At 54.8% G+C, this 27,485-nt stretch overlaps 2 protein-coding genes across 2 annotated transcripts; one reads left to right on the top strand and one right to left on the bottom strand.

The window, feature by feature from the left end:
- Window positions 1–1,158: 1,158 nt before the first annotated feature.
- Window positions 1,159–10,348, top strand: GALE (UDP-galactose-4-epimerase). The gene is made up of 11 exons (XM_065421776.1): window positions 1,159–1,182; window positions 5,261–5,387; window positions 5,525–5,640; window positions 6,386–6,499; window positions 7,496–7,672; window positions 8,316–8,429; window positions 8,547–8,613; window positions 8,773–8,858; window positions 9,442–9,519; window positions 9,807–9,921; window positions 10,293–10,348. The coding sequence occupies exons 2-11, from the start codon at window positions 5,267–5,269 to the stop codon at window positions 10,346–10,348; spliced, it is 1,044 nt and encodes a 347-aa protein (XP_065277848.1). The 5' UTR covers window positions 1,159–1,182; window positions 5,261–5,266.
- A 1,102-nt stretch (window positions 10,349–11,450) lies between these two features.
- On the bottom strand, window positions 11,451–26,763 carry LYPLA2 (lysophospholipase 2). Its single transcript, XM_065421713.1, has 10 exons — window positions 26,723–26,763; window positions 21,063–21,169; window positions 19,621–19,652; window positions 18,637–18,702; window positions 16,628–16,675; window positions 16,299–16,369; window positions 15,905–15,978; window positions 15,481–15,582; window positions 14,987–15,163; window positions 11,451–14,295 (listed from the first exon to the last, which is right to left on the bottom strand). The coding sequence occupies exons 2-10, from the start codon at window positions 21,138–21,140 to the stop codon at window positions 14,245–14,247; spliced, it is 699 nt and encodes a 232-aa protein (XP_065277785.1). The 5' UTR covers window positions 21,141–21,169; window positions 26,723–26,763; the 3' UTR covers window positions 11,451–14,244.
- Between the last annotated feature and the right edge of the window lie 722 nt (window positions 26,764–27,485).

Below are 27,485 nucleotides of genomic sequence, written 5' to 3'. Positions count from 1 at the left end.
GGCAGTGAATGCCACTAGATGGCAGCATTTGGCAGTCACAGCAGTAGTTGCTCTCACTCTAGCAATAGAGCTAATGTTAGGTTTCAGAGTAGCAGCCGTGTTAGTCTGTATCCGCAAAAATAACAGGAGTACTTGTGGCCCCTTAGAGACTAACAAATTTATTAGAGCATAAGCTTTCGTGGGCTGCATCCGAAGAAGTGGGTTGTAGCCCACGAAAGCTTATGCTCTAATAAATTTGTTAGTCTCTAAGGTGCCACAAGTACTCCTGTTATTAGAGCTAATGTTGGAATTCAGCAAACTCCAAGGCTGGAGAGTGGGAATAAAATCCCTCTTTTAAACCTCGCTGTAGCTCCATGGAAATACAAAATCTCTTGTGAACCAGCCGAGGGGTTAGGGAAAAACCTCGCTGGGGCCCTTTGCTCAGGCCAGGCTGATTTGTGGTTTAGAGATTTGGGGGGGCCACACTCTGGCAGTGGGAGTGGTTGAGGTTGCTCTTTGCCCTACTCTCCTGTGACTAGTGGCTCAGATTTCGAGCTGCCAACCCTCCAAGATTGTCCTGGAGTCTCCAGGAATTAAATGATCTTTAATTAAAGATAGTCATGTGATGAAATCCCCATGAATACTTCAACCAGAACTGGCAACCCTGCTTAGCATGCAGGGCCCAGTTCCCCAGGCTGCAATACTGCACATGGCCCTGCCTGCTTGTGCTGTAGCCTGGGACCACAAGGGATGCAGCTGCCACCCCGTTGCAAAGGGGAGGCTGCAGGAATCCCAAGGCCAAGTCCTGGGGGCAGGACAATGGCCTGACCCCAGTTCTAAGTGTAGTACTGCAAGTTTCCACCCCCTTCGGAGGAAGGAATGGTTTCATCCAATTTCTCTTCTCCCCCCCCCCCTTAATAGCCAGAATGGTTTGGTCTAAGTCATTTCTCTCCCTCCACAGGCAGCGATGGTCTGAGCCAGTCTAGCTCCCTTCCCCGCGTCTCTCCCGCCCCGAGCTAAGTGGTTTGATCCAGAGCTCCGCGTTTGGCTCGATTTGGCCATGTCCCGTTCCCGTACCGTGAGGGCGGGAGTGACACGTTCCCATGGGGAAGCGGCTGCGTGTCCCTGAGGCCCGGGGTGGGGCTTCTTCTCTTAAAGGGGCCGCGCCACGGGCGAGAGCCGGGAAGAGCCAAGACCGTCGCGGTGAGTGACCCTGCCGGGGACGTGGTAGCAGGGGGGGCGAGGGCACAGCTCGGGGGCCCCGCCAAATGGGGGGTGTCGGTTAGTGTAGGGGTCGGTGGGGGGTGCTGGCTAGTGGGTGGGGGTGCTGGCTAGTGCAGGGGTCAGTGGGGTGGGGGTGCTGGCTAGTGGGTGGGGGGGCGAGGATTCTGGCTAGTGCAGGGGTCGGTGGGGGGTGCTGGCTAGTGGGTGGGGGTGCTGGCTAGTGCAGGGGTCAGTGGGGTGGGGGTGCTGGCTAGTGGGTGGGGGTGCTGGCTAGTGCAGGGGTCAGTGGGGGGTGGGGTGGGGATCCTGGCTAGTGCAGGGGTTGGGGGGGGTGCTGGCTAGTGATGGGGGTCAGGGATCCTGGCTAGTCAGCGTGGGGGTGTCGGTTAGTGCAGGGGTCGGCTGCCCCAATAGAGTCCGGCCCCTCCCGGAGCACCAACACCCGTGGTGAGAAAAGTGGGATCCTGGGGTGAATCCGAATCCTGCCGCTCCACATCCACCGCTGGCACCAGGGCATGGGGGGGGGGGTGCGCAGGGCCATGTGAGGAAGGGGCTGCCCACGGCGCCCCACGAGCCACAGAGAGAGGGGCTGAGCCCTGGGAACACAGGCTGCAGCCGGGTCCTTTCCAGGGAGGCTCTGTTCTCAGGGGCCCCTCCCGAAGGACAGATCCATCCCCAAGGCCATTCGTGCCTCACACCCGCCTAGGTTCCAGGCCGGCAAGGGGCTCAGGGTGTAGCTGTCACTCACCTTCCCATATCGCCTCCTGAAAGGCAGACCGGCTCCTGTCCCTCTAATCAGCCAGCGCAGTCCTACTGCCTGACCGCGTGGCCCCATTCACACACCCGCTGGACAGGGAGCCTGTTGGTCCTGCTAGGAAAATTAGTTTTGTTCTGACCTGAAACAGGGATTCAGGCAGCGGTAGCAGTGGGATGCGTTTGCCATCCCCGGTGCAGAGGGGGCTGCAGGTTCCAGCTCAGACTCCCAGCTAAGCGTAGAGGGTGATCGCCTCCCGCAGAGGGAACAGACTGGAAACCTGCTTTGGACCCTAACTGAGCTTTTAAGGGTGGTTGAGGCAGCAGTGTGGCCTGCAAGGCGGCCAGAGTGCCTGGCTGGGTGAGAAATACAGCCAAATAGTAGTAGGGTTGTTATAACCCCCAGGCGGGTCTGGGGCCTATAATGGAGTTAGACCCACAGAGTAAACAGGACCAGCTGGCACTGCATATGCCCATGAGGGAGCAAAGGGCCCTGTTGTAGCTTTACTAAGGGAGGTTTTCTTGGACTGTGTGGGAACTCGGGCAGTCTGGAAAATGACTTGTCGGTAGCCAGGTATAAATGAGAGCTCTTCGTACAGCAAGAAGATCATTGAATTGTGTGGCAGGGAGAGGAGGGTTCTGTACAGGCAGGTGGGAGAGAAAAACAGAACAGGAGCACCCTGAAATAATCCTTTGTGCTGTACTAAGCTCAGAGTTCTTTACAAACGTTAACTGACACCCGGGGAGGTAGTTACCCTTATCCCATTTTACACATGGCGAAACAGAAGAACAGAGAAGTTCGGTCACCTGTCTAATTCCCACAGTGGCAGAGCTGGGAATCCCTACTCCCAGGCCCCTGGGCCCCATATTCAAATTAGGTTATGTAATTTGAGGATTTGGTTTAGACGTTTGGTGTTTTTTTCCTTCCCCTTAATTTATTATATAGCAACATAAGCAAAAGACTGTCCTCTCCATGCAGCTGCCTGCAGACGGTTCAGGTTTCCCTGTTACTCTTTTACCCACTTCCTCTTTCGTGGAGAAGTTTGCTGAAGGTGGAGAAAGTGCACCTGGCAGGTGGAGATTTGCAGACGTCATGTGCTGTGTGCTGTACCCCCTTCCTCCCAGCAGCCGCGCCCATTGAAAGCGGATGCTGAGCTCACGTTTCAGACCTTTCCTGTAAAACGACTTAGAAAAAGAAATCAAATCAATGTCCTGCATGAAGTGTCAGCCCGAAGGTTCCAGTTCTTATTTTGAACCAGTCCAGCGTGCAGATGGTGATGCCTTAGGCTTATGTGAGTCAATAAGCAAGAATTTTGTACACCAGCAGGTAGCTCAGGATTTCAATAGCTGCTTGGTTCCAATTCATAGGCTGTGAGGGAGGCTGGTGCCTCGATTTACATTAGGGGTATTTAAACACCCAGATGCATAGGGCAAAGGGGATGGCTTTGGGGGCTAGCCAAGCCTCCCACCAACGGACTGTACAACCTAATAAAGCAAGTGACGCTAGTAACCCCGGAATTGGTGCAAAATCCATGCCGGTGGTGGTGGTATGTGTGCTTAGGTGTGTGAGGAGCCTTAATCTGGATAGTTAAATGCTATCTGAAAAGGAGGGAGAATGGAAACTGCCTTGGGAGGGAGAGCAGATAGCAGGGACTTAACCTGTGTTGCAAAGCCGGGAGTGCCAGGTGCCAGTGAGTGCTTTACACACCTGAGTCATGGGTAGGTCCTGCAGCTACATACCTCCATTGGGGCCTCAGGTGATAGCTGATTGGACTGTGCTGTTAGGCGGGACGGGGAGGCCAGGACAGACCTCACTGTATTTCCTGGCTTTAGCCCACCCAGCCTCCTTTTACTCTCATAGTCTGTATGGGGGGCATCACGCTGTCCAGCCCAGAAGAAAGTGGATCTGTTTGCTAACAGAGTCCATTGAAGAAGGAGCCCCTTGCATCACCTCCTGCTCAGCCTTTCCCGCTCCCTTGAGAGCAGAAGGACAGAAGCCTCCTTGAGCAGGAGGAATGACTCAGGAAGGCTGTGCCAGGTTGGCATCAGGGCGTTTAGAACTAAACTGTTGGCGCTTCAGAGCGGCCTGTGTGTGAGGGAAGGCTGGAGTGCGTTTCCGGCCGGCTGGCTGGCTGTACTAGACAGCACAGACAAGCAGCTAATGTTTATTCCTGGGCAAAAGAGGGTGGATTTCCCCATAGACTTAGTCATTCCTGCCAGGTCAGAGACCTCCCCAGCTCCGGCTCTCTGGAACCTCTTTCCCTGCAGGGACCTAGCGGAGGGCATACGAAAGACTAGGAAACGTGGAAGGTAACCTCTGACTCCTAAGTGAGACTGCTACACCCTGAACGGCTTCGCTGAGCGTCCCCTCGGTGGAACCTACTCTCTCCACTACAGAGAGAAGAAGTGATTTGACTCTGCTGCCTCCTTCCTCAAGCTCCCCAGCTGGCCACTCACAGAAAGAGCCTCTTCCCGCAGCTGGCCAAGGACCCTCAGCTGGGTCCCTGCTCCTCCTGTCAGGCAGGGCTCTCTCCCTTGCAGGGAAATGAGGCTGGGCTTATTTGTTTGTTTGGCTAGATATGGAGCAGGTGGTTTGCTGTAGTCCCGACCTTTTCCAGAATCAGAAGGGGCCCAGAGGTGGGTGATGAGAATGATCAGGCCCTGGAAAGAGAGACTAAAGATTAGGAGTGTTTAGTTTTGAGAAAGGGGGGAAAACTAGAGGTGACATTATAGAAGAATATAAATCAATGAATGGGCAAGAGAAAGTAGATCGGGCGCGGCTATTTACCCTTCCTCATAGTATGAGAACAAGAGGACCATCAGTTAAAATATGAGGCAACACAATTAAACCTGAATTCATTTGTACATGATGTGAAATTAGCCTGTGGGACTCATTGCCACTAGGTATCAATGAGGCCAAGATCTTAGGAGGGTTCAAAAAAGAATGAGCAGTTCCTTGGATGACCATTCCAGGGGATTGGAGATAAACTCTCATGATTTAGGGCATAAGACAAGCACAAAGGGCCAGATTTTTAGAGGTATTTAGGTGTCTAGCTGCCTGGGTTAGCAAGTTACCCTCTGGACAGGTTACTCTCTTCAATGATTTGGGATTGGTCATTGTCAGAGGTGGGATCCTGGCTAGATGATCCAACCTACGGGTCCTACTAAGGCAATTCCTATGCTCCATCTGTCTAATTATTTCTAAGGTTTCTGTCACTGCAGTGTCCAGCCCCCAAGATTGCCCCTTTCACTCCGTTCTCTCCATTTGTCATCCCACTCAATGGGTTTTCCCATCCCATCTTAGGTGAGGATGGCAGAGAAAATCCTTGTGACGGGTGGAGCTGGGTACATCGGCAGCCACTGCGTGCTGGAGCTGGTGGAAGCCGGCTATATCCCTGTGGTGATCGATAACTTCCACAATGCCATCCGAGGTAAGGAGAGCCACTGCCACTGCCCCCCTGGGCTCTGTCCTGTCATCCTGTGGCCCCTGGTGACCCTCAGTCCCACTTGAGTGCCCATGGTCAAGACCTGATCTCTCCTGGCGTTACAGAATAACCTGTCTCCCCAGGGGGAGATACTCTTCCCGAAAGCCTGCAGCGTGTGCAGGAGATTGTGGGCAAGAAGATTCTTTTCCAGGAGCTGGATATCCTTGATGAGGCAGCTCTGCGGGAGCTCTTTCAGAAGGTGAGCACATGAGCACGCGGCGATCCTGCTGGGGAAGGGGGGAATATGCATTTCCTGCTGCGCAAGGTGCTGTGCTGACAGGGGGAAGCTGTTGGAGCATGTGCTGAGGGAGCAGGATGGTGTTTCTAGACTGGGAGCAGCGAGACAAACGTATCCACGGGACACAGGGAGGTTTTAGAACATTGTCTTTTTTTTTTCTTTTTTTTTTTCCCCTCATGGAAAATTTCAGCATTTCTGGCAAAAGAAATCAAAAACTTGAAAAATTCCTGCCAGAAGCAGGATGCAAACCAAAAATGTGGCTTTGGAACTGTTAGAGCAGGGCCTCCTGGTAGTTTGGATGCCTCATGTCCCTGTTCTCTATGGGCTGGGTGCGTACACCTCCCCTGACTCACAACAGTCTCCCTTCTTGCTGGCTTGCCACAGTGCACCATGGGAGATGCAGTCTGGCTGGGGAACATGGCTCATAGAGAAGAATGGGAGCATGAGGCACCTGAACTACAACTCCCAGGAGCCACTATGGTGGCATTTCCAAATCAAAATTTGGAGGTTTTCAGGTGTTGGGGTTCTTTTGACCGAAAGTCGAATTTTTCTGTGGCAAGCAGACACTTTTTTAGAGACATTTTGTTTAGTCGAAAACAGTTTTGACAGAAAATTTCTAACCAGCCCTAGGGGCTTTTTGCTGGTGTCATTAACCCAAGTTCTCTCCCAGCCAGCACTGACCCTTGGCCTCTTTGTTTCCTTGCAGCACCGTTTTTCAGCTGTGATGCACTTTGCGGGGCTGAAGGCCGTTGGGGAGTCCGTTCAGAAACCCCTGGAGTATTACAAGGTGAACCTCACGGGGACCATTCGACTGCTGGAGGTAAGCAGAGCTCTTGAGGCAGGGCACTGGAGTACCCAGAACTTCCCCAGTGCAAAGGACTCAAAGGCACATGAGGCTGGGGATGCAGACAGATCCCAGGAGATCCCAGGGAGCTGTGTGTGGGCCCCGCTTAGTGATCATGGGGAGTGAAGATCCAGGGAGTAAGCCCAGCTGTGGGGGTAACCCTGTGCCCTCCATCACTCCGAGTTCCAGTCCAGTAGGGGCTCATGCAGGCTGACACCAACCCCCATGCAGAATTACAACAAGGGGGTATCAGCTGCATACAGGAGAGCAGATGAGAAAGCCTGGAAGGTAATTAGTGTGATAGAATGGGAGGGATGGAAAAGCCCCTCTGGCTGCCTGGGAAGAAACCTCAGGATCTCTTCTCCCAGTTCACGGTCAAATTAATATGCTTCTCTAGACTGTGGCCTTGGCCTGCTATGGTCAGCAGCGCTGAGGAGGTTTCTCAGGAAAGCCTAAGCACCGCCGAGGTGCAGTGAGTCAGTAGATGGTTCTTCCGAGTCAGAACTGACCCCAGCATGGCACTAGGGGGTGCTGTGCCTTGGATGTGATGCAAAACCAAGGGTCTGGTTGAGCGAGATTATTAATGGTCCCCAGCACATTTGGTAAAAGAGTCAGGGTGTTAGGCCCAGTTACGTTTTGAAGTTCTGTTCTGCCTCCCTAAATTCCCCCAGTTGTTCAGTTGGCAGCGGCATTCCTCACTTCCTGTCCCAAATCATGTACTCAGTGTTGGCGGCCGCTGTTAAAGAGCTGCTGAGTTTCACCCCAGAAGTGGCTGCATTTCAGTGGTAGGTGGTCTGGTCCCCAGATAGGTTGGCTATACATCAGTTTGTTTCATTCCCTGTATAAAGGGCTCGTTGTTAGTGGGCAGTTCAGGACTCGCTAGCATGTACGTAGAGCTTCCTGTTGCCGAACACACGGGAGAGGCTCTCCCTGTGGCTCGGCACTGGACCGGTCCCTGCTTTCCCCTCTCAGACAATGAAAGCACACGGGGTGAGGGACATTGTGTTCAGCAGCTCGGCCACAGTGTACGGAGACCCTGCCTACCTCCCGCTGGACGAGAACCACCCGGTAGGGGGCTGCACCAACCCCTACGGCAAATCCAAGTACTTCATTGAGGAGATGATCCGAGACCTGTGCAAGGCCGAGAAGGTAAGAAGCACCCACTCAGCCCTGGGCACACCCTTGAACCAGGGAGACTAGGAATCAAGTAGGTTGGGCTTCCCCTCAGCTGGGTCCTAAGTCCGAAGTGTCTCCCCAGCATTCGTGGCCCCCCTCCATACACAGATCTCCTCTAGCCTGTGGGGAAGGGGATCAGCCACTCCTGCAGCGCTGCTGAAAGCCCCCCGAAGCTCCGGCTCTGCTCATGCAGAGGAGTTAGGGGAGTTCGGGGACACGCACATACTGGCCCCCTAATGTAGAACCCACAAGGGTGGGGATCTGTGGAGTTTAGAGGCCAAGGCCCTTGCTTCTTCTGTGGGGAGCAACCTGCATGAGGGATGAATTTTCCATCGAGTGACCCATTCCCACCTACAGGTTTCTCCAGGGGACTAGGAAATCTGGGCCTTCTGTTTCCCACCAGAACTTTCTCAAGGCTTGGGATATGGATGGGAGATGCGTAGACGAACCAGGCAACGTTCACACCTCTGTGTTCATATTCCAGGGGTCCTTTGAACAGCGTGGTGGGGAGGGATGGAAGGGGGTGCTGCATGAGCCGTGAGAATTCTAGCGGCTTCCTGGGGCCCTGTTTGCACTTCCCAGGCAGTGTGTGTGACTGGCGCTGTCTCTCTCCCAGGACTGGAATGCCATTCTCCTCCGGTATTTCAATCCCATCGGAGCCCATGAATCAGGAAGAATCGGAGAAGATCCCCAGGGAATCCCCAACAATCTGATGCCCTACGTTGCTCAAGTATGAACTCGCCTTGCAGACTGTCTTTAACTAGTGCTCTGTGTAAGAGCCCCTGTACGTGTTCCCTGTGTGTGTCACACGAGCAGACTGAACTCACGAGCCCATTCCCTTGTGCAGGTGGCAGTGGGGCGCCGGGAGTACCTGAGCGTGTTTGGGGACGATTATAAGACAGCTGACGGAACAGGTGCGCTGCCCAGTGTTTCTGGCTTATCTTAAACCCTGTTACGTTAGATGGTGCCTGTTAAATCCTGCTCCCTGTGGCCCAGGATGACTGAGCTGCCTGGCGCATTCCCGGCAGCTCCATAACTGACCTGGTTTGCATTATTTTCCTGTTTCCTGGCAGGTGTCAGGGATTATATTCATGTCGTGGATCTAGCCAAAGGCCACATCGCTGCTCTGAAGAAACTGAAAGAAAACTGTGGCTGCAAGGTAGGAAATGGCTCTAGTCCGGGTGTTGGGGATTAGCAGAGCCGCGATTCACCGACGTTAACGTGGGCTCAGCTGAGCCAGCTCCTTCGGCCTGAGCCCCCATTCCAAAGTAGGGGCTGTCGCTTAAGGGGAATTATATACACCCCTAGCGCTGGGTGATGATAAAAGCAAAGGCATTTTGCCCTGCTCCCTCTATTGGGCAATGAGAGTAAGGCCCCTTATCTGTCCGTTAAAAGAGCCTATAGTCAGGGTGAGTCTGGTGTTAGTGCCAGGGTGGGGTTGGACAGGGCCCAGCTTTCACATGTGGCCCCTGATTTTGGGAGCCCACCTTGAGCCAGCGGGGCCCCAGCGGGGCCCCAGCTTTCAGACATGCAAGTGCCCGCAGTCCCTGTTGGCTGCAGCTGCTCATCAGAAATCAGGCCCCATTGTCTCAAGCGGAGCACCCAGAAGTCAAGGACAGTTTGAAGGTGGAGCCTGGTGCTTTAGTGAAACTGAAGGCTGGGCTGGGCTGGGCTGCTGTGGGTGGGTGGCCCCGAGGCCCTGAGCACAGCAAGAGCCAGCAAGTTTCTTGTCCTACTTGCAGATCTACAACCTGGGCACAGGCAGTGGTTACTCTGTCCTGCAAATGATCAAAGCCATGGAGAAAGCATCAGGAAGAGAGGTACGGTGCTAACCCAAGCCCCCGGCCCTGCATGAGCAACGCTTTCCAGGCTGTTCTCTAACTCTTTCCAGGGCATCTTTCTTCCTCTTATGCTGGTAAAGCGGCAGCCAGGGCAGCTGTCCCTGCTTCCAGCCTGGGGGAGCTGCTGCCTTGAGGTCTGCGGGGGCAGGTCGTTAGCTACATGGGACTGTGCCTTGTGCTGAAGTCGGGGACCCCCCCCCAGCCCATAATGTGGTGAAGTTCCGGGACTGTCGCCCCCCTGACGCGTTGCTTTCCTTTCCTTTCAGATAAAGTACAAGATCACTGCACGGCGGGAGGGGGACATCGCCGCCTGCTACGCTGACCCCGCCCTGGCCGAGCAGGAGCTGGGCTGGAAAGCTGCCTTCGGGCTGGACAAGATGTGTAAGTGCAACCCCTCTGGGTGTGCTCTGACCTACCCCCACCCCTCACTCTCTATCTGGGCCTCCTCTGGCCCCTCCCAGTGACTCTCAGGGGAGGGGAGTATGCAGGGCATCATTCAGTTTTATGCCCATTTGTCCCCACCCTCCTTTAGCTCTCGCCAGAGCTTCTTCCTTGTCCTGGTCACTTAGCTGCTGCTCTGGGGGGAGGCACCAGGGATTGGTGCAAAGAGTCACTGCCACCTGCAGGAACTAGAGGGTTTGGTTCAAGACTCTTGCATTGGGCCTGGAGTTACAGCCAGCAACGCTCCCCCCAGCTGGTTTAGTCCAGCCTCAGCGGCTGCCACAGCCTGAGTTTCTCTCCGTGTCTTGCAGGTGAAGATTTGTGGCGGTGGCAGGTGCAGAATCCCACAGGCTTCAGCAACAACTAGAGCGTCGGCCCCGGGGAGCAGCCAGGATGGTGCCGGCCTGCCAGAGTCTTGGTCCCCGGGGAGCTGCAGTTGCTTTCTCTCCAGGGGGCCAGCCTGAGTCGTACTGGGCCAGTGAAATTTTCCCACCTTTTAACCAGCAGCTGACTTTACTCATGGCACGGGGCACTCGTAGGGCCTGGCCTGGCCTCTGGGGGAGGGAAGCCCCTGGCTCTATAGCAGCAGAGGGCTGAGCAGAACTTGCACAGCTTAAAACATCGCCGCACGATTCAGTGGAGTCCCTCCGAGAAGGAACAGACCCCCCCAAGCCATGCTGGGCTCTGGCACGGAGGGGCTTGCTCCTTCAGCTGCTGCTTCCCTCATTGCAGAGATGGGCCCTGAGCACGGGCCCTTCCCTCTCACCTACCTCACAAGGACAGGACACCACACCCACGCTGCAGCTTCCCAAGGGCCAGGCCATCTCGTCAGCATTTTCGTATACACGAGCCCATCCTGCCCCCGGGGTCCTATTCCCCTGTGCGTGGGACCATCTTCCCCACTCCTGGGGGGGTTTCCACCTTCGGGGCTTGTGCACTGCCCTTTCCCTTCCCCCTGGAGCAGTTTGCTCCCTGCCTCAGTTCCCTCACCCTTGCCTGGAAGGGACCAAATGAGATTTTTATTGTGCCTGGTGGACACAGGAGCCAGGGCTTAGTGCTTACGAGTCCGTTGTGTCAAACTGCGCTGAGCTAGCTCTGTGGCATTCAATGGCTGGGCGCAGCTTAGTCACTAACTCTTGTGGGACAGAGCGTGTACGTGACAGGAAAATCGCCAGCCCTTCGGGGCTACGGCAGCTACTTACTGACAGTCGGACTCACCGAAGCCTGCCTGGGGCAACGGGTTGTTTATTACAGTGAATGCTGGGAGCGAGCGGGAACACAGGGGCCTGTCTGTTCCGCTCCCACTTCCTACAGCTCATAACTGACGCTACTGAATGATGCATTGAGAGTTTGACTTGCCTCAGGGGCCAGCGCGATTCAAACTGTTCCCGCCTTAGAGACGAGGTGGCACAGAGCTGCTGTGCCCCAGGATCTTGTTGCATTAAAGAGACCGGCTCAACGGCTTAGGCGAGGTTTATGTTTTCTTTAATCTCATATCCAAGGGTGTGGAACACAAACCCTCCCCAAGGAAGACAGAGAACTAAAAGCCATTTTCAGGAATGGACAGAAGCTTCTTTCTCTCTCCCCCTGAGGCCTCAGCAGCCCCCCAGCCCAGAGGAAGTTGCTGCTTACACAGGGAGAGAGCAGCTCCGTGGAATGCTCTGAGAACAGGCCAGTACTTTCAACCAAACTGTACATAAGAATGAACGTGAGGCCAGGCCCCCAGCCGGCCAAGATGCAGAATGTTCCAATTCACAGTCACAGAATCAGGTAGAGCCGCCAGCCTTCATTTAACCTCTGGCGAGCTGCATTTCCCCCTGCCGCGGCCTCAGCCCAGGGAGGGGGCAGCTTTAAACAGACACGAGGAGGAGAAACAGAAGGGCTGTGTCCAAAATTAGTCCTACCTCCCCCCACCCGCAGCTCCCCCATGCAAGCAGCGACATAAGTAAATCTTTTAAAAAATGGGTCCAACATGATTGAGTCTCTCGAGAGGGTTATTGCTTTGTGCAGTGCTGGCAGGCTGGGCAAGCCTAGAATACACGGCTGCATCCATGGACAATGGTCGAGCCCTCTTTTCTCCTGCCTCTGTGAAGCTGCACCCCAGCTCTTTCCCCGGGGGGGGGGTGTGTCCCCAATTAGGCTGGGCATGAGTCAGTTCCACTGCAATGCCCTGCTCTTACTGGGGCTGCAGAGAGACCCCAGCTGCTGCTGTGAACAGCCAGCCCAACTCCACCCTGCGAGCTCACAGCAGGCCCCAGTGCATCCCCAGGGCAGTTGTAGCCCTGACCATGCAGGGGGCTAAGCCACAGCCCATGCAGCCTTGCTGGCTAAGTCTATGCTGGGGGGGTGGGGGGCCTGTCTCAGCTGATGGAGACAGCGACTGCAGGAGGAAGAAGGAATTCAGCCCTTAGCCTAAAAGGTTTCTTTAAAAGACATTTACAGCTTGATTTCCAGACCCCACTTCTGCTCCAGCCCAGAAGGGGCTGATAATGCAGCGGGGGGAGAAGGCCTGTGCTGCTCAACAGCAAACACCCTCTGCCTGTTCAGGGAGAGGCCAGCCCTCAGCTGGAAGGGGTGCGGGAGAGGAGGATAGATCCTCTGAGGGAGAGAGAACGGGTCCCTCTGCTCTGCCTGCCAAGATACATCAGCCAGCACCGGATGCCACATCCCCTTATCCCTGTGCCAGCACTAGGGGCTCAGCTGAACAGGGCAGGAAGGACCCAGCCTTCCATGGAGAGGGCCAAGCCCCCTGTGGCAAAGGCAGGCTCAGGTGACTTCATGCAGGCGGTTCTACCCCCAGCTCTTAGGGATGCTCTCGCCTTCCCTGCTGGGACGATCCCCGTCTCAGGCCAGCAGGCTGCTGCCTCTGGGCAAGCATGCAGAGCCCTCAGGGCGATGTGGGCGTAGCAGCGACTGGCAGCCCCCGGACAGTGGGAAAAGGCTCTCCAGCATTTGCCCTTAAAGAAGAGGCCGATGAGACAGCTGAGCTGACGTGGGCAATAGCAGATGCTGGTGAGAGGAGGAGGCTGGGAACGAGTCTCCTTCCTGCATCTATCCGAGCCCAGGACAAGAGCATCAGCTGGAGCTTTTCCTTCTGTCCTTCCACCTGACCTGACCTGCTGTGAGAGGAAGGAGTAGCAGCAAGAGACGCTCCTGACTGGGCCGGCACCCAGGGCAGATCTCAGGGGAAATACACTAGGAAGCTGGCTGTAAACTGCAGCGATTTGTCTTTGCCTCCTTGCCTAGCTTCTAACAGCGTGGCGATGAGAGGAGACAGACGCGCGGGGATGCCCCAGCACGCAGAACGGAGAAGACTGTAAAAAGCAACAGAAGGAGAAGGAAATCCCTCGATTATCTCTAGAACGGCTGAGCCGCTGCGCCCTGGCAGCGGAGACACAATCAGACGCAGTGTGGAGCCCGTGGGCATGGCTGCCTTCCTCTTGTGGGGTGTGCGTGTAACAAAGCACATGGCAGGAGGGGGGGGTGAGCGTGGAGAACGTAGGTGGCTACTTTCCAACCCACGTGTGCTGCCAGCTCCCCGAGCTGTGCTGCTGGGAGAGGGAGCAGAGTTTAAGGTACAGTCCCAGTGTAGCGTTGTCTGGACCAACGGCCCCTGAGCTGGGAGGCTGATTTGTTTTAAAAACCTCGGAATCGTCCCGCCATGGAGACCAAAGGACTGTGCAGCTGCCAAGAGGCCATGACCCCACTGAGCCGCTCCCCAGCTATGCTGGGCCACACAGCAGGGTCATCGGGCCTTTCTAGGGAGCTCTGCAAAGCTCTCGAGCTCAAGCCCAGGGGAGCATGGGCCAGCAGCCCCCCCCAGATCCCAGATATCTCCTGCTTTCCAGGGGAGGGACTCCCTGCTAATACTGTAACAGGAGAGAAAAGCCAGGAGACCAAGGAAATCAGCCTGAGTTAGTGCTGAGCCCACCTCCACAGCCGGGTCTGATACAGGAAAATCAAGGGGATCGAAATCCTCAAGGGAAAAACAAGAGAGCGAGAGATAAGGCCACCCTGGACTTGGGACAGTCTCTACCTTAAACAGCTCCACTCTCAACTCAGGGAGCACCGGGGAGCAACACCCCACACGCCTGAGGGACCGTGGTGCAGAAGAGACAGGAGAGGGAAGGATTGAAGGGAGGGAAAACAACTGGAGTTGAGGTTGGTTGCCATGGCTTCCGTTTGCAGCAGACAGGATCAGTGGGAAAGATCAGAGGTGGTGACCTTGTGTCCTTTCCCTGCGACAGTCTCGAGTGGCTCTGCTTAGATCCGGGGCAGCAGCTTCTCAATGAATTCCTTCACCGCCATCATCTCCTGGACACAGACCACAAGAGCCCGTCACCCACGGGTGCTGCCCCGGTGCCCGCAGAGGAGCGTCCCTCAGGGGCAGGGCCTAGGGCTGGGAGGACACTGCAGGGGGTGCCTTGGGTCCAGCTTTTCAACAGCCCAAGGGCAGACGCTGCCATTGCAGACAGTCCCCTGAGCTGGGTGCTCCTTGGGCAGTGAGCAGCGCAAGCCCCCAACCTGAATGAGGGAACAACCCCCAAGCTAGAAGTAGGGGCTGGTGCTCCGCAGGTTCATTCAAATCTAGGCTTCTACACCCTTAGCTGGGACCATCTCCCCCCTCCTGGGGCCAGGGAAGTTCGGGGCCCATAGCCACCCTCCCCCACTCCAGGCCTCATTGCAAAGGCCATTGCGCTCACCCCGGACTCGTGATCCAGAGCCGTGGCAGCTAAACTGCAGCCCCAGCCACCCTCCTCTTCAAGACAAAGATGCAGCCTTCACAGAGTACAGATCCCAGCCTGCAATGCACCACCATGAGCCAAGCAGCGCTCTGATTGGATCCCACCAGGGCACGGCATGCTGGGATCTGTAGTCCATGCAGTCCACATCTACAGGAAACGTGAGGATGGGCACAACCTGCTCCATGTTGTGCGGCCCGCAGGCTCAGGCGCCATACCCAGATGCCCCTGACCCCAGCCCTCTGCGCCTGCAGCTGACTGACCTGAGGGCAGGAGCTGTGCATCATTCCAGGGTAGGTTTTGAATTGAACCTTGGTGGGGGCGACGACGGATTTCAGCTTCTCGGCGGTGAGGGCTCCGAAGCGGACAGGGATCATGGGGTCCATCTCCCCGTGACACTGCAGGATGGCGATATCCTTGTTCACACCGTTGCTCGCTGCCTGCAGCACAAAGGAGAGGGCTTAGTGGTGCCAGGACATGGCGGGATGCCTGGCTGGAGAGTAGATGAGCGATCGATGCGATGTCCTGCCTACGGCCAACCTGTGCCATCACCCCCAGTGCCACCGACTCCACTGGGGTGCTTGCTGTCCGCAGCCCCAGGTGGAGTTTGCTGAGTAAGAAGGTTCTGTGATGGGCAGCAGTAAAGCCCCCTCCATCCCCATTTCCTGCCCACCCCCCCCACTCCCGATCTACTCACATCCCACATGGTGCCTTAGCAAATAACAGACCCAGAGGCAGACAGACAGAGCGCCGATACCTGAGGGAAGGCCTTGTGCAGCGGGAGCCAGCAGCTGAGAGCCACGATGCCAGCCAGCTGGTATTGGGAGGTGAGCGCCGTGTAGAGCGATAGGGCACCGCCCTGGAACATACCAAGCACAGGACCATGCACTAGAGCGGAGTCCAACCCAGAGAGGGGAGCCCCCCCCTTCCCAGTGCAAGTGACACCACCTCCTCCCAGCCAGGGTCACTGCCGCCCGGTGTATAACTACATGCACAAACCGCCCCGGGAGGACAAGGTCCCCCTGCTTGGTGAATGAAGCTGAGAAAGTCACGGAGTCTAACCCAGCCATCCCCCTGCACCTACACGGCCAGGGAGCTGGATCCAGGCAATGCTGCTGCTCCTGTTGGACAGCTAGGCTGGACCCAAGTCCCCGGCCCCAGCCTGTACCATCAGTGCTCACCTGCGAGAAGCCCCCGAGGATGATGCGGTTGGGTGGGATGCCATTCTTGATCTCGTGCTCGATAACTGCTTTAACTGGAAGAAGCCAGAGAGAGGTGGGTCAGCTCAGGATGGCCAGGGGGTCCTACAGTGTCACACGGGAGCTGGGATCTGCGCAGGGCAGAATCAGGGCAAGGCCCTGGGTGAGTTCTCCACACATGGCAGAGGACACAGGCACAGAAAGTCTGAGATGAGGGACAAGGGAAAGGACGGGAGGAGCAGAGGCAAAGGCAGAAGCGAGAATAGATCCTGCTCGCCTCCAGGAGAACAAGAGGCTGTGGTGAGCCGGGTGGAAAAGGGATGAAGACAGGGCTAGACAGAGGCTGGGGAAAGGCCCTCAGACCCACTCCTCTTACGGTTTTCAGCTGCTTTCTTGATTCCAGCTTCGTCCTCAGGCGCGTCCGGACTCAGCCCCATCAGATCGAACCTGGAAGGGAACCCAAGTGAGATCAGCCCCCTCCTCACTCTCCCAGTGTCCATGGCACAGGGGAGTCTCTGGGCCAGATACATCCACCCCCTATCTCCTGGGGGGGCTCCAGCTATCTCCCTACCTTTCCCTCTCCTCCACGAGTGGCTGGAGAGAGACCCCTGATTCCACCTGCCACTACCTCAGGCTCCCTCTGTAACACAAGCCACTCACATACCCCCCCCCCCCCCAACCCTGCCAGCAGCCCCATGAACTGACCAGGAGGGCATGACCATCTTCATGTTGAGGGTTACAGGAATCCTGGGCCTGCAGAGAAAGAGAGATTAAAAGGCAAGCGAAACAGCCCGGGTGGGAGCCTGTCCCAGTGCAGGGGACCTACAGCAGGAAAAGTGATCCTGGACCTACCGCCCGAGGGATCCAGACCAGAGAGGCTGCCCAGCGAGCCCGAGAGAGGCACTTTGGCCAACAAGCTTCCAGCCCTGCACCAGAGACTAATTTGTAACAAGGCAGCAGCAAGTGAATGAAGCAGCATGACGCACCCCCTAGTGGTACATCCTGCCACCAGCTGGAGGCTCACCTGGGCGAAACAGGATTTAGCTAGAGTCCCTTGAGCATCGCTAGCTCAGACAAACATTCGCTGCCTATGGCGAGGCATGACCAGGCCTCGCTCGCCTCCACCAGGGACCAGAGAACCCGGCAGGGAACTGGGGCAGCATTTGCAAGGATCCCTCCCACCCCCCGCCCGATCCAGGTGGGCCGGGGGAACCACCCTGCCGGGGCTGAACAGCAATCTGGTTCCCTCCCGCCCCCTCCACATGCAGCACCCCCATGTCCGGCTGGGATCCTCCCCTTTTTAACGTATGCCCAATCCTCACTGCCTACCCCTTCCCCCAGTTGCGGAGTCCCCATGTGCCCTCAGGCTAACACTGGCACGGTTACATGTGCAGAGGTCACGCACATACAGCCTCCCTCCTGGAGCAGGCAGTGTTGTGTGCTGTTGCCTAGCAGCCCATCCAGGGACCTGACATTTGGGGACTGGCTCTACTCTTGCCTTTGTTTTTCTGCTGCTGAGTTGGGGAGATGCTGACAGGGCAGCAACTGCTCGCTCCTGTCCCGTTAGGATGGGACGCCCAGGAACGGAGGGTCTCTGCTCACTAGGACGCTGCTCCGGTGCTTCCCCGGGACGGGTGAGTGCACATTTGTGTTGCTAACAAAACAGAAGCTGCTGAGGCATCAGTGCCAGGGCCTCGCAGGGCACGTCAGGCGCTACTGCTTTAGACTGACCTGGCCTGCTCAGAGAAGGGACCCGAGGCCGATGCTCCCTGTGCTTCTGGCTGCTCAATGCAGCCACAGGGAACAGCTAAGCAGCACAACAGGGAGGAAATCAGACCCTGGGCAGCAGCATCTCACTCATTACACAGCTGTGCCTGGAAGCCAACTATCTGCCTCTCGAACAGAGACGGGGGGACATTCCCTGGACTCTGGAGGGGAAGGCAGTCAGCTACCAGCAGAGCTGGGGAGACGTTTTCCTTGGCTGTTTTAGAATCCCTTGTTCCTCCTTCCCAAGTGCCCAGCTGAGGAGAGCTCGCCTTGCGCTCTAGTGGGACGTGGCCGGTCATGAGAGTGACGCTGACTTGGCACATCACAGGCACTGGCTAGCGTGTGCATACTTCACCCTCGGCTGGATTCACCGCCAGGGACAGAGATCACGTTGCCCTCAAGTGGCTGCAGCCTACAGAGGATATGAGTCCTCATCCCAGCACAGCTGACACCAATTCTCCTTTAGCTGCTCTGTATGCATGGGGCTTAACCGGTGACCACTGCCTGTGGCCACAGATCCATCACACAAGGTTTGGGTGCCATGTGTTCAACCTAGCAGCCCATCCCACAGTCAGCGCCCTCTGAAAGCTTCACCATCACTGTGATCTACTAGGGGAAAGACAAGTTCCCCCTGCTGGAACTCTAGGGGAAAGGTCCATAGCAAGGAGGGGAAGTGGGAAGAGATGATGGGGCAAAGGAAAGGAACAACACTACAGCCCACCAGCTCTGCCCCCGTGACCAGAACAGCAGCACATCCAGTGATAGCACCACCCGTCCCAGCCAGCTCAGAGTGGGAGGGGTGAGCCCTGCCTGGGAGCAGCAGAGCGGGACAGGCTCCAATGCTAATTTCCATTCAGGACAGTGACTACCCGGTGAGATATCCTCCCCCCACTAACTAGCAGATTGTTTCAGAATTTCCCCCGCTCAGGGGCAGAGGTGATACTTACGCATGAGGGCAGATATATTTCACATATGGGAGTCGGATGGAGGATAGCGCCTCAGCCCAGCTGTGCCTAACAGGGGAGAAAAGAGACAGTTGAAGCCTTGCATGCTACAAACTGTGAGGCAAGGTACCACCCTGCATACTGGCACCCCCACTCCATCACCGCCATGTCATCCCTATAGAGCCAGAGCTGGGTACCCTCTTGTCCACCTCAGGAGGGGCAGATGCTCTGGAGCAGGGGTCCCAATCCATTCTGCTCAGCGCACTGGCAGTAGTTCACGAAGAGGCTGGCCACACCATCAATCTCCCTGCCTAAGCACCATGATGTATCAACCCCGGCAGCACAAAGCCAGGGGGAGCTTCTCAAATGCCCGTCTCTTGCACAGCTAGGCAGAGAGACCTACAGCAAACGTCACACAAAGCTTAATGGCTAGTCAGGAGGTGTTGGTATCGGAGAGGAAGGCGCTCTGCAGAGAGAGGGGCTCTCTGTATGCAGCAGCCTTCGGTTACCTTAAATCAGCCTCTCACGATGAATGATAAAGCACCTGCCTAGGCACAGAATTTATTCCCGTCCCCCACCCAGGGTAATGGAAAAACAAATTATACTTCGCTAGCCTTCAAAAAAATCCTCCCGCCAGGAGAGCAGAATGTTGTGAGGCCGCTGGAAATCACAAATATTAAAGCTGAAATCCAGACAGCTGTTGGCCAGAGATGCCCACACTAGGGTCATGGGATCATAACTTGCTGCACTCGCTAGGCTATTACCATCCCCTCTCCATCTGGGGAGGAGCAGTACCATGCCCCTGCCAGACAGGCCGTGAAGCAAGTTCCATGTAGTTAAATAACACAGATCCAACAGGCTTATCTGCCTGATCTCTGCTCTGTGCCGCTACCAAACAATCCTAGTGAAAGCAGGCAGCATGGATTCTAGGAGTATTGTACCACTTTACAGCCAGACAACAAGGGCCAGTGCTCCAGAAATACTCACCCTGTGTCTCCAAGCCCATGTAAAAAAATGACCTGTTAAATTAAGGAGAAAACAAAGGTATTAGCCAGCACAACAGCTGGTGAATTGGTGGTGAGGCAGGTCTGGGATTTAAAAAGCAGCCATGTGGGGCATTGTGTAGGGCTATTCAGTCACAAACAAAAGCAGATGCAACACTCCGACCAGGAATTACCCAAGCTAATGACATGTCCCTGTGCCTTAGAGAATCATAGGACTGGAAGGGACCTCGAGAGGTCATCTAGTCCGGTCCCCTGCATTCATGGCAGGTCTAAGTATTATCTAGACCATCTGAGAATGATGCACGGAGTTGGGACAGGCACACAGATTTAGTGTTATAGGATCTATTTATCACCACCTGTCTCATGGGCACTGGCTATGTCAAGCTGTCTTCTTGGTTAAACCGCCTAGACCAGGGCTGTTGAACCTGTCACTAGTGTGCCTACCCAATCATTCTGGAGAGCGCAGGTTTGAGGGCTGGTGCTCTCCAGTGATTTACACTCGCCCTAAGGAAGGGGCAGAAATCTCATCACTTGCGATTTTTAAAACTAGACTAGACAGCCCTCTAGCAATGTGTGCTCTCGGGAGGTGACCCTGCCTGGGCCCCCGGAGATTCCAGCTACTGATTCTGCAGCAGGACCAAATCTAAACAGCTGCCTTGGGGGAAACAAAAGGGTTCTCTTTAAAGGTGCCCGTGCAGGGTTTGCCTTTGGAACTTTGCAGGGAAGATTCTGAAAGCACAAAGGGGAGTTAAGCACCCACTCCCATTGACTTTCCAGGAGTTGGGCACTTACCTGCACTCTGTGCCTCTGAAAACCTCCCCGACCCCACTCTTTATTCACTGTTAGCTTTTAGATAGCGGTGGGCACCTTATAAATATCAGTAATCACTAATCCACTCTTAGAGGCTTGGAGAGAGCTCCTCCTCCTCCTCCAGTTTTATCCTTTTCCACTGAGCAAACATGGATCCAACCCCTCACCCCAGTTCCTAGTGACACCTGAAATTGGCAAGGCTTTCTCGCTGGGGACTGGATGGCTCATAGAGGATTTCAGCTCCAGGGCTGTCAAACTGGCAGCTTCCACTTCCAAGAAGGGAAATAAGGCTGTTTCGTTTCCTTCCTTGCTCGTGCTGCAACACCACCAATAGGGCCAGCACAACTCAGCGAAGCAGGGCTAGTTCCTTGTTCCCAGCAGGTACAAGAGAGCACACTGGTTTTGTACAGGCCCTACACAAACAGCAGTGTGAGTTTTTAATGTCAAGAGCTGAAGACACATCACTATCCGAGCGCATCACTATCTCAAGATGGGCCTGAGCTAGAGGACAGCATCCCCTTTGCATTTAATAAGGACAGTGGTAAAGAAAAAGGCCAGTTAATTCCCTAATCAGCCGAGGCTACAGCAGATGGACACAGCAGAGACCAGCCTTACCGCTGCAGTCTCCCGTTCTGCCCCTGAAACAGTCACCGCATCAGCAAGGAGGGGGACAGACATGTTGTTACCACACATACACTGAAAGGAACTCCAACAGCTGGCACCTGCAGGGAAGAGAGACAAAATCAAGTTGCAAATCCCAGCTCCAGTCTGAGGGGCTGGCGGTCAGATGGGGCTGGTACTGACAGATTAACACCAGCTCAAAGCCAGCTCAGCACAGTGGTGCCTGGAAGCTGCTGCCGTCCGATGGCTGTCCACTGAGGCCTGTGTGGAACAGGAGTTGAAGGGCTCAGTTCAGTTCGTAATGGGCCATGGAACCAACATTCTCCTCCTCCCCTAAGGCTGCTCCCTTCAGGATGGGGGTGAGGCACATTGTGGGACACAGGAGAAGTTTGTACCTGCCTGGACTAACAGGGATCTGGTCTCCGGGGCTCTCAACTGGGCAGCTTTCACAAGAAATAAACATGCACAAAAAAGGAAGTGAACTTTGCAATCGCCATCCTAATGAACCCTGCACATACGTGCCGTCCAAGACATGAACGTCACGCATGCTGGTCACATATTGACTAACACACTGCAGCGTCAGCAGTCAGGAGATCGCTTACAGGTCCCCAGACTAAACCAACCCAGGGTTTAGACTGACCTGAGTGGACAGCCCAAAATGCATCGCCCCAGGGATGCTCAGAGAGGGTGACGTGGAGCAGAATTCCAGGCTTAGCTCAGGAAAGGCAAGAGAGCTCATACTGAACTAGTTTCAAAGCTCCTGCCTCTTCATACAGAGGGGAATGTGCACGTGATGAATTGCAAAGCCAGGACGCAGCGAACAGCACTTCTGAATTAAGCTTTTTTGGGGGGCGGGGGAGTGTTGGAAGTGAGGATAGGAAGCAGGTCCTGGGCTTCATCATCTCTATTCTCCCTTGAGGACATCTCACCAATAGCTGCAACCTTAATAATCCCCGAACTCTGCGTCTGCCGATCACTGCCTGTCAGCTCATGGCAAGGGTTTGTGTCTCCGTTCCTGCCCAGACCAGGGCTCTGTGCAGCACCCTCCAAAGGGCCTTGGGAGGCTCTGCAGGGAGGATATCTCTGGGAGCACCATCCAATCATATTTCATTGCGACAGAACAGATTCAGCTCAAGCCTGGCTGCTCGGGAGTCAGAAATCAGTGAATGTTTCCCACTTATGGGCGGCTGATTGGATGGTGAAAATTGACTCTTGCTTCTGTTCATTGCACCTTAAGGTCAAGGTTATTGATCTCACTGGTAACAATGCAGGGATTGGAGGAGCCAAGGGCCAGTTCTGGCTCAGCATACCTCCCTGGCTGTCGTGAGAGCCATGTTGAGGAGGTACAACAGAAAAGGTCTCAAAGGCAAGCTCTGCCTGCAGCCCTCAGCTTTTCAAACAGACCAGTGACACACATTTTGCAATGCTAATAAACCAGACAGCCCTTTGTTACCGAGCGACGCCCACAGACCCAGCTGGATAGAAAACAAGCAACATTCATCTGTTGGCATTACAGCTACATCACCTGCAAAATCTTCTTTGCATCTGTTAATACAATCACCATCACGCCCACCTCAAAGAGCAGGCAAACACTGCCAGCACGTTTAACCTCGCCAAGCAAGTTTACCAGTTATTGACAATCCTGGACATCGATATCGTATCCAGCCACAGAACGGGTGCAGCATGGGCACGGGGCACTTCCCTGCATTGTCCCGCCAGCGTCCCTTAGCTATAGCCTGGAGGGAGCGCCATCTCCATGGCCCAGTAAAGTCCTTGCCCTCTCTGCTGAAACTGCCCAGATGGGTGCCAGTCACCGCCAACCGTGCCAGTGATTTTGATGATGTGGCAACCTGCCCAACAGAAACTAAACCCAGATCCACCAAACTAGTTTCACGGACCAACAAACAGTCATGTTTTCAGACTGTAATCAAATATTAGACGAACGAGCTCATCAGATCTGGCACCCAAATGCCACCTAACCAGCTGCAGAGACAGAACCCACATATTACTGCATTTCCCATGTTCAGAGAAACAAGCGGGGAGGAACAGCACTTGCCAGAAAGGTAGAAGACGACAGCCCCAAAGAGCAGAGTCTCTCTGTCCAGCATAGCCTATCCTGTCCTGAGACTAGCCGCTAGTTGAGTACATTCAAGAATGTGAGGCACTCAGGTACTATGAAAATGGGGGCCCTACAAGAACCTAAGATGGATGCATAGATTAGTTAAAATGTGCTCCCTTTTCCCTATATTGGATAAGAACTGATTCCCCAATCCCCCCCCTTCCCCCCACTCTGCTCACACAGGCTGTGAGGGGCTAACAGATGGTATAGCAGTTCAGAGAAGCACCCAGTATATTCAACCCTCTCTGAGCTGGGAACCTCCAGGGAACACTCTCCTAAGATCTCCAGTGCTCTATGGTTTCAGTGGGGTCAGAAATGCCATAAAAATAGCCCACTGCCCCAACGTTTGAGCATTTATGCCTCACAGTTAGTGCAGAAGCAGCCACAGAAACAAGATATTAAGGGACACTCCAACAGGCCCCAAAACGTGTTTTATGCAAAACAATCAAAAGTAAATTAAAAAAAAAAAAACACAAATGTTAAAAGAAACCTTTGCAAGATTTGGGAAATTTCAATTAATGTGGCTTTTTGTTTAAATTTAAGCAGCCCCTTGGAGTAGCCATCACTCAGTCATTGGCATATTATGCTCCTACATGAGACCTGAGAGAAAACCGGACTAGAAATGAAAGGAGAAACTGACCAGTCTATTTTCAAAGTCCAACTTTGGGGTAAATAGCGGGGGCTGGGGTGTGAAGGGGAATAAATAGCATAAATGTTGAAAAGTAAATGAAATTTTGAATAGTTTTTCCTTTCTAAAAGTCTCATGTTTTATCAGTAACAAAGATAAGAAATGCATTAATTATTATTATTAATTAAAGAGCTGCACACTTCATTGCTCAAGTAGGCCAAACTCTATGTGTTAGCCAACTTAAGTGTAAGTGAAGGCTGGCAAGCAGGGTGGGAGACGTGGGTTGCCAGAATTGGAGGATGAGGGGCCCAGCTGGGGGAGGGAGGGAGGGAAGCTGGCTAGAATTGGGGGTGAGGTGCCTCGGGGGGGCAGGAACTGGACAGAGTTGAGGGGTAAGGGGCCAGGCTCAGGAGGGCTGAATGGGTGCACAGTTCAGCTTACATTGCCAATGAAATGCAAGCAGCTGCCTGTGATGTGTGTGGGTAGCAGCAGAAGACACCAGAGAGTTTGCCCTGCCTACAGCACCAAATGGGCAGTCTGTAGGCTGGATTTTAGTGGAAATCAGGCTTTTCCGGCTTTCTGATCCCCACCAAAATTAGTAGGGTTCAGCCCATTGATACCGAAAACATTCCCTGAAAGTTTGGAATTGATCAGATACAGTTTTCAGAAGTTATGTCAGATGCAGTCAGAGAAATGCCATCAAGTTGAGTGTAAGCCCTGGATTCACTCAACTCCAGAGGTGTCAATGTCACAAAAGACAAAAATATAAGATAGCCTGCAGTTTTAAAACCTACTGAGCCAAATTCATCCTTCATGTGACTCCATCAAAGTCAACAGAATTACACCAGGGGAGAATTTGGCCCCATGACTTTTAACCTTACTTTCTCCTTAATAGAATTTGGCCAGGAGAGGTTCACTCTGAGCTTGTGGCAACAACCTGCATCAGTTCTTATTTTATCCAAAGCAATTCAATCTTCCCTAATTAATCCAATCCTTTCTACTATACAATAAAAACAATCATATCCCCTAGCTAAAACCCAGAAAAGTGCTTCACACATGATAATCTATAACGCAGCCCCCACTCAATGGATCCCCAACACCTCCCTAAAGCCTCCTAGTGTGTTTCTCTCTCATCCCTTTTTCTGGTCTCTTACCCAATCAATACCAGAGTCTTCTCCTCTGCCACTCCTATGCTCTGGAACAATTGTGTATCTGATCTCAAATGTCATCCAGACACACCTCTCTCTCCTGCCTTGCCTCCTCATTGATTACTGGGTTATGATCAACACTCTTGTTTGAAGAAAGAACAGGAGTACTTGTGGCACCTTAGAGACTAACAAATTTATTTGAGCATAAGCTTTCGTGGGCTACAGCCCACTTCTTCGGCTGTAGCCCATGAAAGCTTATGCTCAAATAAATTTGTTAGTCTCTAAGGTGCCACAAGTACTCCTGTTCTTTTTGCGGATACAAACTAACACGTCCGCTACTCTGAAACCTGACTCTTGTTTGACTGTCATTTATGGTGCTTGCTACCTTGTGCTGTGTTTTGAGTGCGTACAGTTGGCAGAATAATACATTCTACACCAACTTCTCTGAGTTGTCTCCTTCAATATCCTTGCACTGACCCAGCTCCCAGATTCCCTACATTATTCCAAGTACTACATCAGGGGTGGCCAACCTGTGGCTCCAGAGCCGCATGAGGCTCTTCAGAGGTTAATAAGCGGCTCCTTATATAGACACCGACTCCGGGGCTGGAGCTACAGGTGCCAACTTTCCAACGTGCCGGGGGGTACTCACTGCTCAACCCCTGCCACAGGCCCTGGCCCCAGTTCACCCCTTCCCCCAAGGCCCTGTCCCTTCCCGCCTCCTTCCCTGAGCCTGCCGTGCCCTCGCTCTTCTCCTCACTCCCCAGAGCCTCCTGCGTGAGGCACAGGGAAGGAGGGGAGGCGCTGATGGCCGGGTGGCGGCAGGCAGGGCGGGGCTACTGATGTATTACTGTGGCTCTTTGGCAATGTACATGGGTAAATTCTGGCTCCTTCTCAGCCTCAGGTTGGCCACCCCTGTGCTTACCATGTCTTCTCTCCCTGGATATGATCCCCATGGCATATCCCTACACTTCCCCTACCCTGAGCCATCAAGTGCTTCCTTAGCCTGCAGGCAAACACAACTTTCCCTATATCATCATATACTGTCAATTGCAACATCCCTCTATCGATTTCCAATAGTACAACACCCTCACACCCCACACAGATTGCACAGCTCATTCACAGAGCAGCTCTAGTAGCTTCAATAGCACGTCCCACTACATGTGGCTCATGAAATTCTTGGGGCCATTTCCACCTGACACCATAGCCCAAAACTCCCCTGGTTCCTCTCCCCCCTCCATCCCCCATTGCCATCTCCTGAGATGTGTCTCAGCCCCAGCCATCACCCTCCCACCTCAGGTGTGTCTCTGAACTAGATCAAGGTCCTATCTCTACCTCCCTCCCCCCCATGGCCCATTCTCCCTCCACAAATACTTTGGCCATTACCCCCCACCACACTGACCCTTCCCCTGTGTCTCCCTCCGCTTCCCACAAAAGCTCATTTCCCCTCCCCCCCACCGACCCCTCCCCATATCTCCCCTTCCCCACAAAAGCTCATTTCCCCTCCCCCCCACTGACCCCTCCCCATGGCTCCCCCTTCCCCACAAAAGCTCATTTCCCCTCCCCCCCACTGACCCCTCCCCATGTCTCCCCCTCCCCACAATAGCTCATTTCCCCTCCCCCCCCCACTGACCCCTCCCCACGGCTCCCCCTCCCCACAATAGCTCAGTTCCTCTCCCCCCCCCCCCCGACCCCTCCCCACAATAGCTCAGTTCCCCTCCCCCTCTACGGCCCCGTTCCCCAGACCCGCCCCGCTCCTCACCTCTCTCGCTCCCTCCCCGGCTCCTAGACACACTCTCCTGCCTCTCCGACCGGAACTTCCGCCCGCCGACCGGTCGGGGCGCCCCGGGTCAGCCCACCGGAAGTGACGGCATACACGGCACGGAAGCCGGCGCCATCTTGGTCCTACCTGGGGGCCGCTGGGCCTGCGAGGGGGCGGGAGCCCCTTGGGGGAAGGGGGGGGCAGAGAGACCCCCCCAGCACCCTCAGCCCCGCGGGGAGCCCCGCTGGACGGGACCGGCCCTCACAGCCCCCTCAGCCCGGGGGAAGCGCGAGCCCTGCGGGGGATACGGACCCCCCCGCCCCCGGGCGTAGCGGGATCATTGCTCCGAGCCTGCCGGGGGTTCACTGCACTGCCCGGTGCGATCGGCCTGGAAGGGGGCAGCGCCCCCCCCCCCAGCAGCCAGTGACCCCCAGCCACACATGGGGGAGGGGGCAGCCGCGAGCCCAACCCCTGGGGAACCCGTGCGAGCCCCAGGAGGAGGAGGCTGGGCAGTAGAGCCCGAAGCTTGTGCCTGCTGGTTTCACCCAGCAGAGCCTCTCCGCTCCCCGTGCAATAGGCACTTAGTCACCGTGCCGGGAGGTAGGGAACAGCTTTCCCAGCCGACAGGTTGCTTTGGTGCCTGAGTCAAGGAGTCATTTTCCCACTCAGTACTTTGGGAGCATAATTCCTATTCTCATCAAGCAGGTTCTCCTAGCCTACACTCTGATATCTGGGCAAAGGCCCAGTGTGATTGATCCAGAAT

Source organism: Emys orbicularis, chromosome 23, assembly GCF_028017835.1.
Source record: "Emys orbicularis isolate rEmyOrb1 chromosome 23, rEmyOrb1.hap1, whole genome shotgun sequence".
In the NCBI taxonomy this organism is placed as follows: Eukaryota; Metazoa; Chordata; order Testudines; family Emydidae; genus Emys; species Emys orbicularis.
Note: the sequence above shows the minus strand (reverse complement) of the source record. Positions and strands in the feature narration are given on the sequence as shown.

Bases quoted from the DNA above. Each gene is read 5' to 3' on its own strand.
- LYPLA2 (XM_065421713.1), bottom strand. From the start codon at position 21,140: ATGTGTGGTAACAACATGTCTGTCCCCCTCCTTGCTGATGCGGTGACT. The intron at 18,703-19,620 runs GTGAGTATTTCT...CTCCCCTGTTAG, and splicing joins CATGGGCTTGGAGACACAGG to GCACAGCTGGGCTGAGGCGC. The intron at 15,164-15,480 runs GTATCGGCGCTC...TTTGTGCTGCAG, and splicing joins TGCACAAGGCCTTCCCTCAG to GCAGCGAGCAACGGTGTGAA.
- GALE (XM_065421776.1), top strand. From the start codon at position 5,267: ATGGCAGAGAAAATCCTTGTGACGGGTGGAGCTGGGTACATCGGCAGC. The intron at 8,430-8,546 runs GTATGAACTCGC...TCCCTTGTGCAG, and splicing joins TGATGCCCTACGTTGCTCAA to GTGGCAGTGGGGCGCCGGGA. The intron at 9,922-10,292 runs GTAAGTGCAACC...CGTGTCTTGCAG, and splicing joins CTTCGGGCTGGACAAGATGT to GTGAAGATTTGTGGCGGTGG.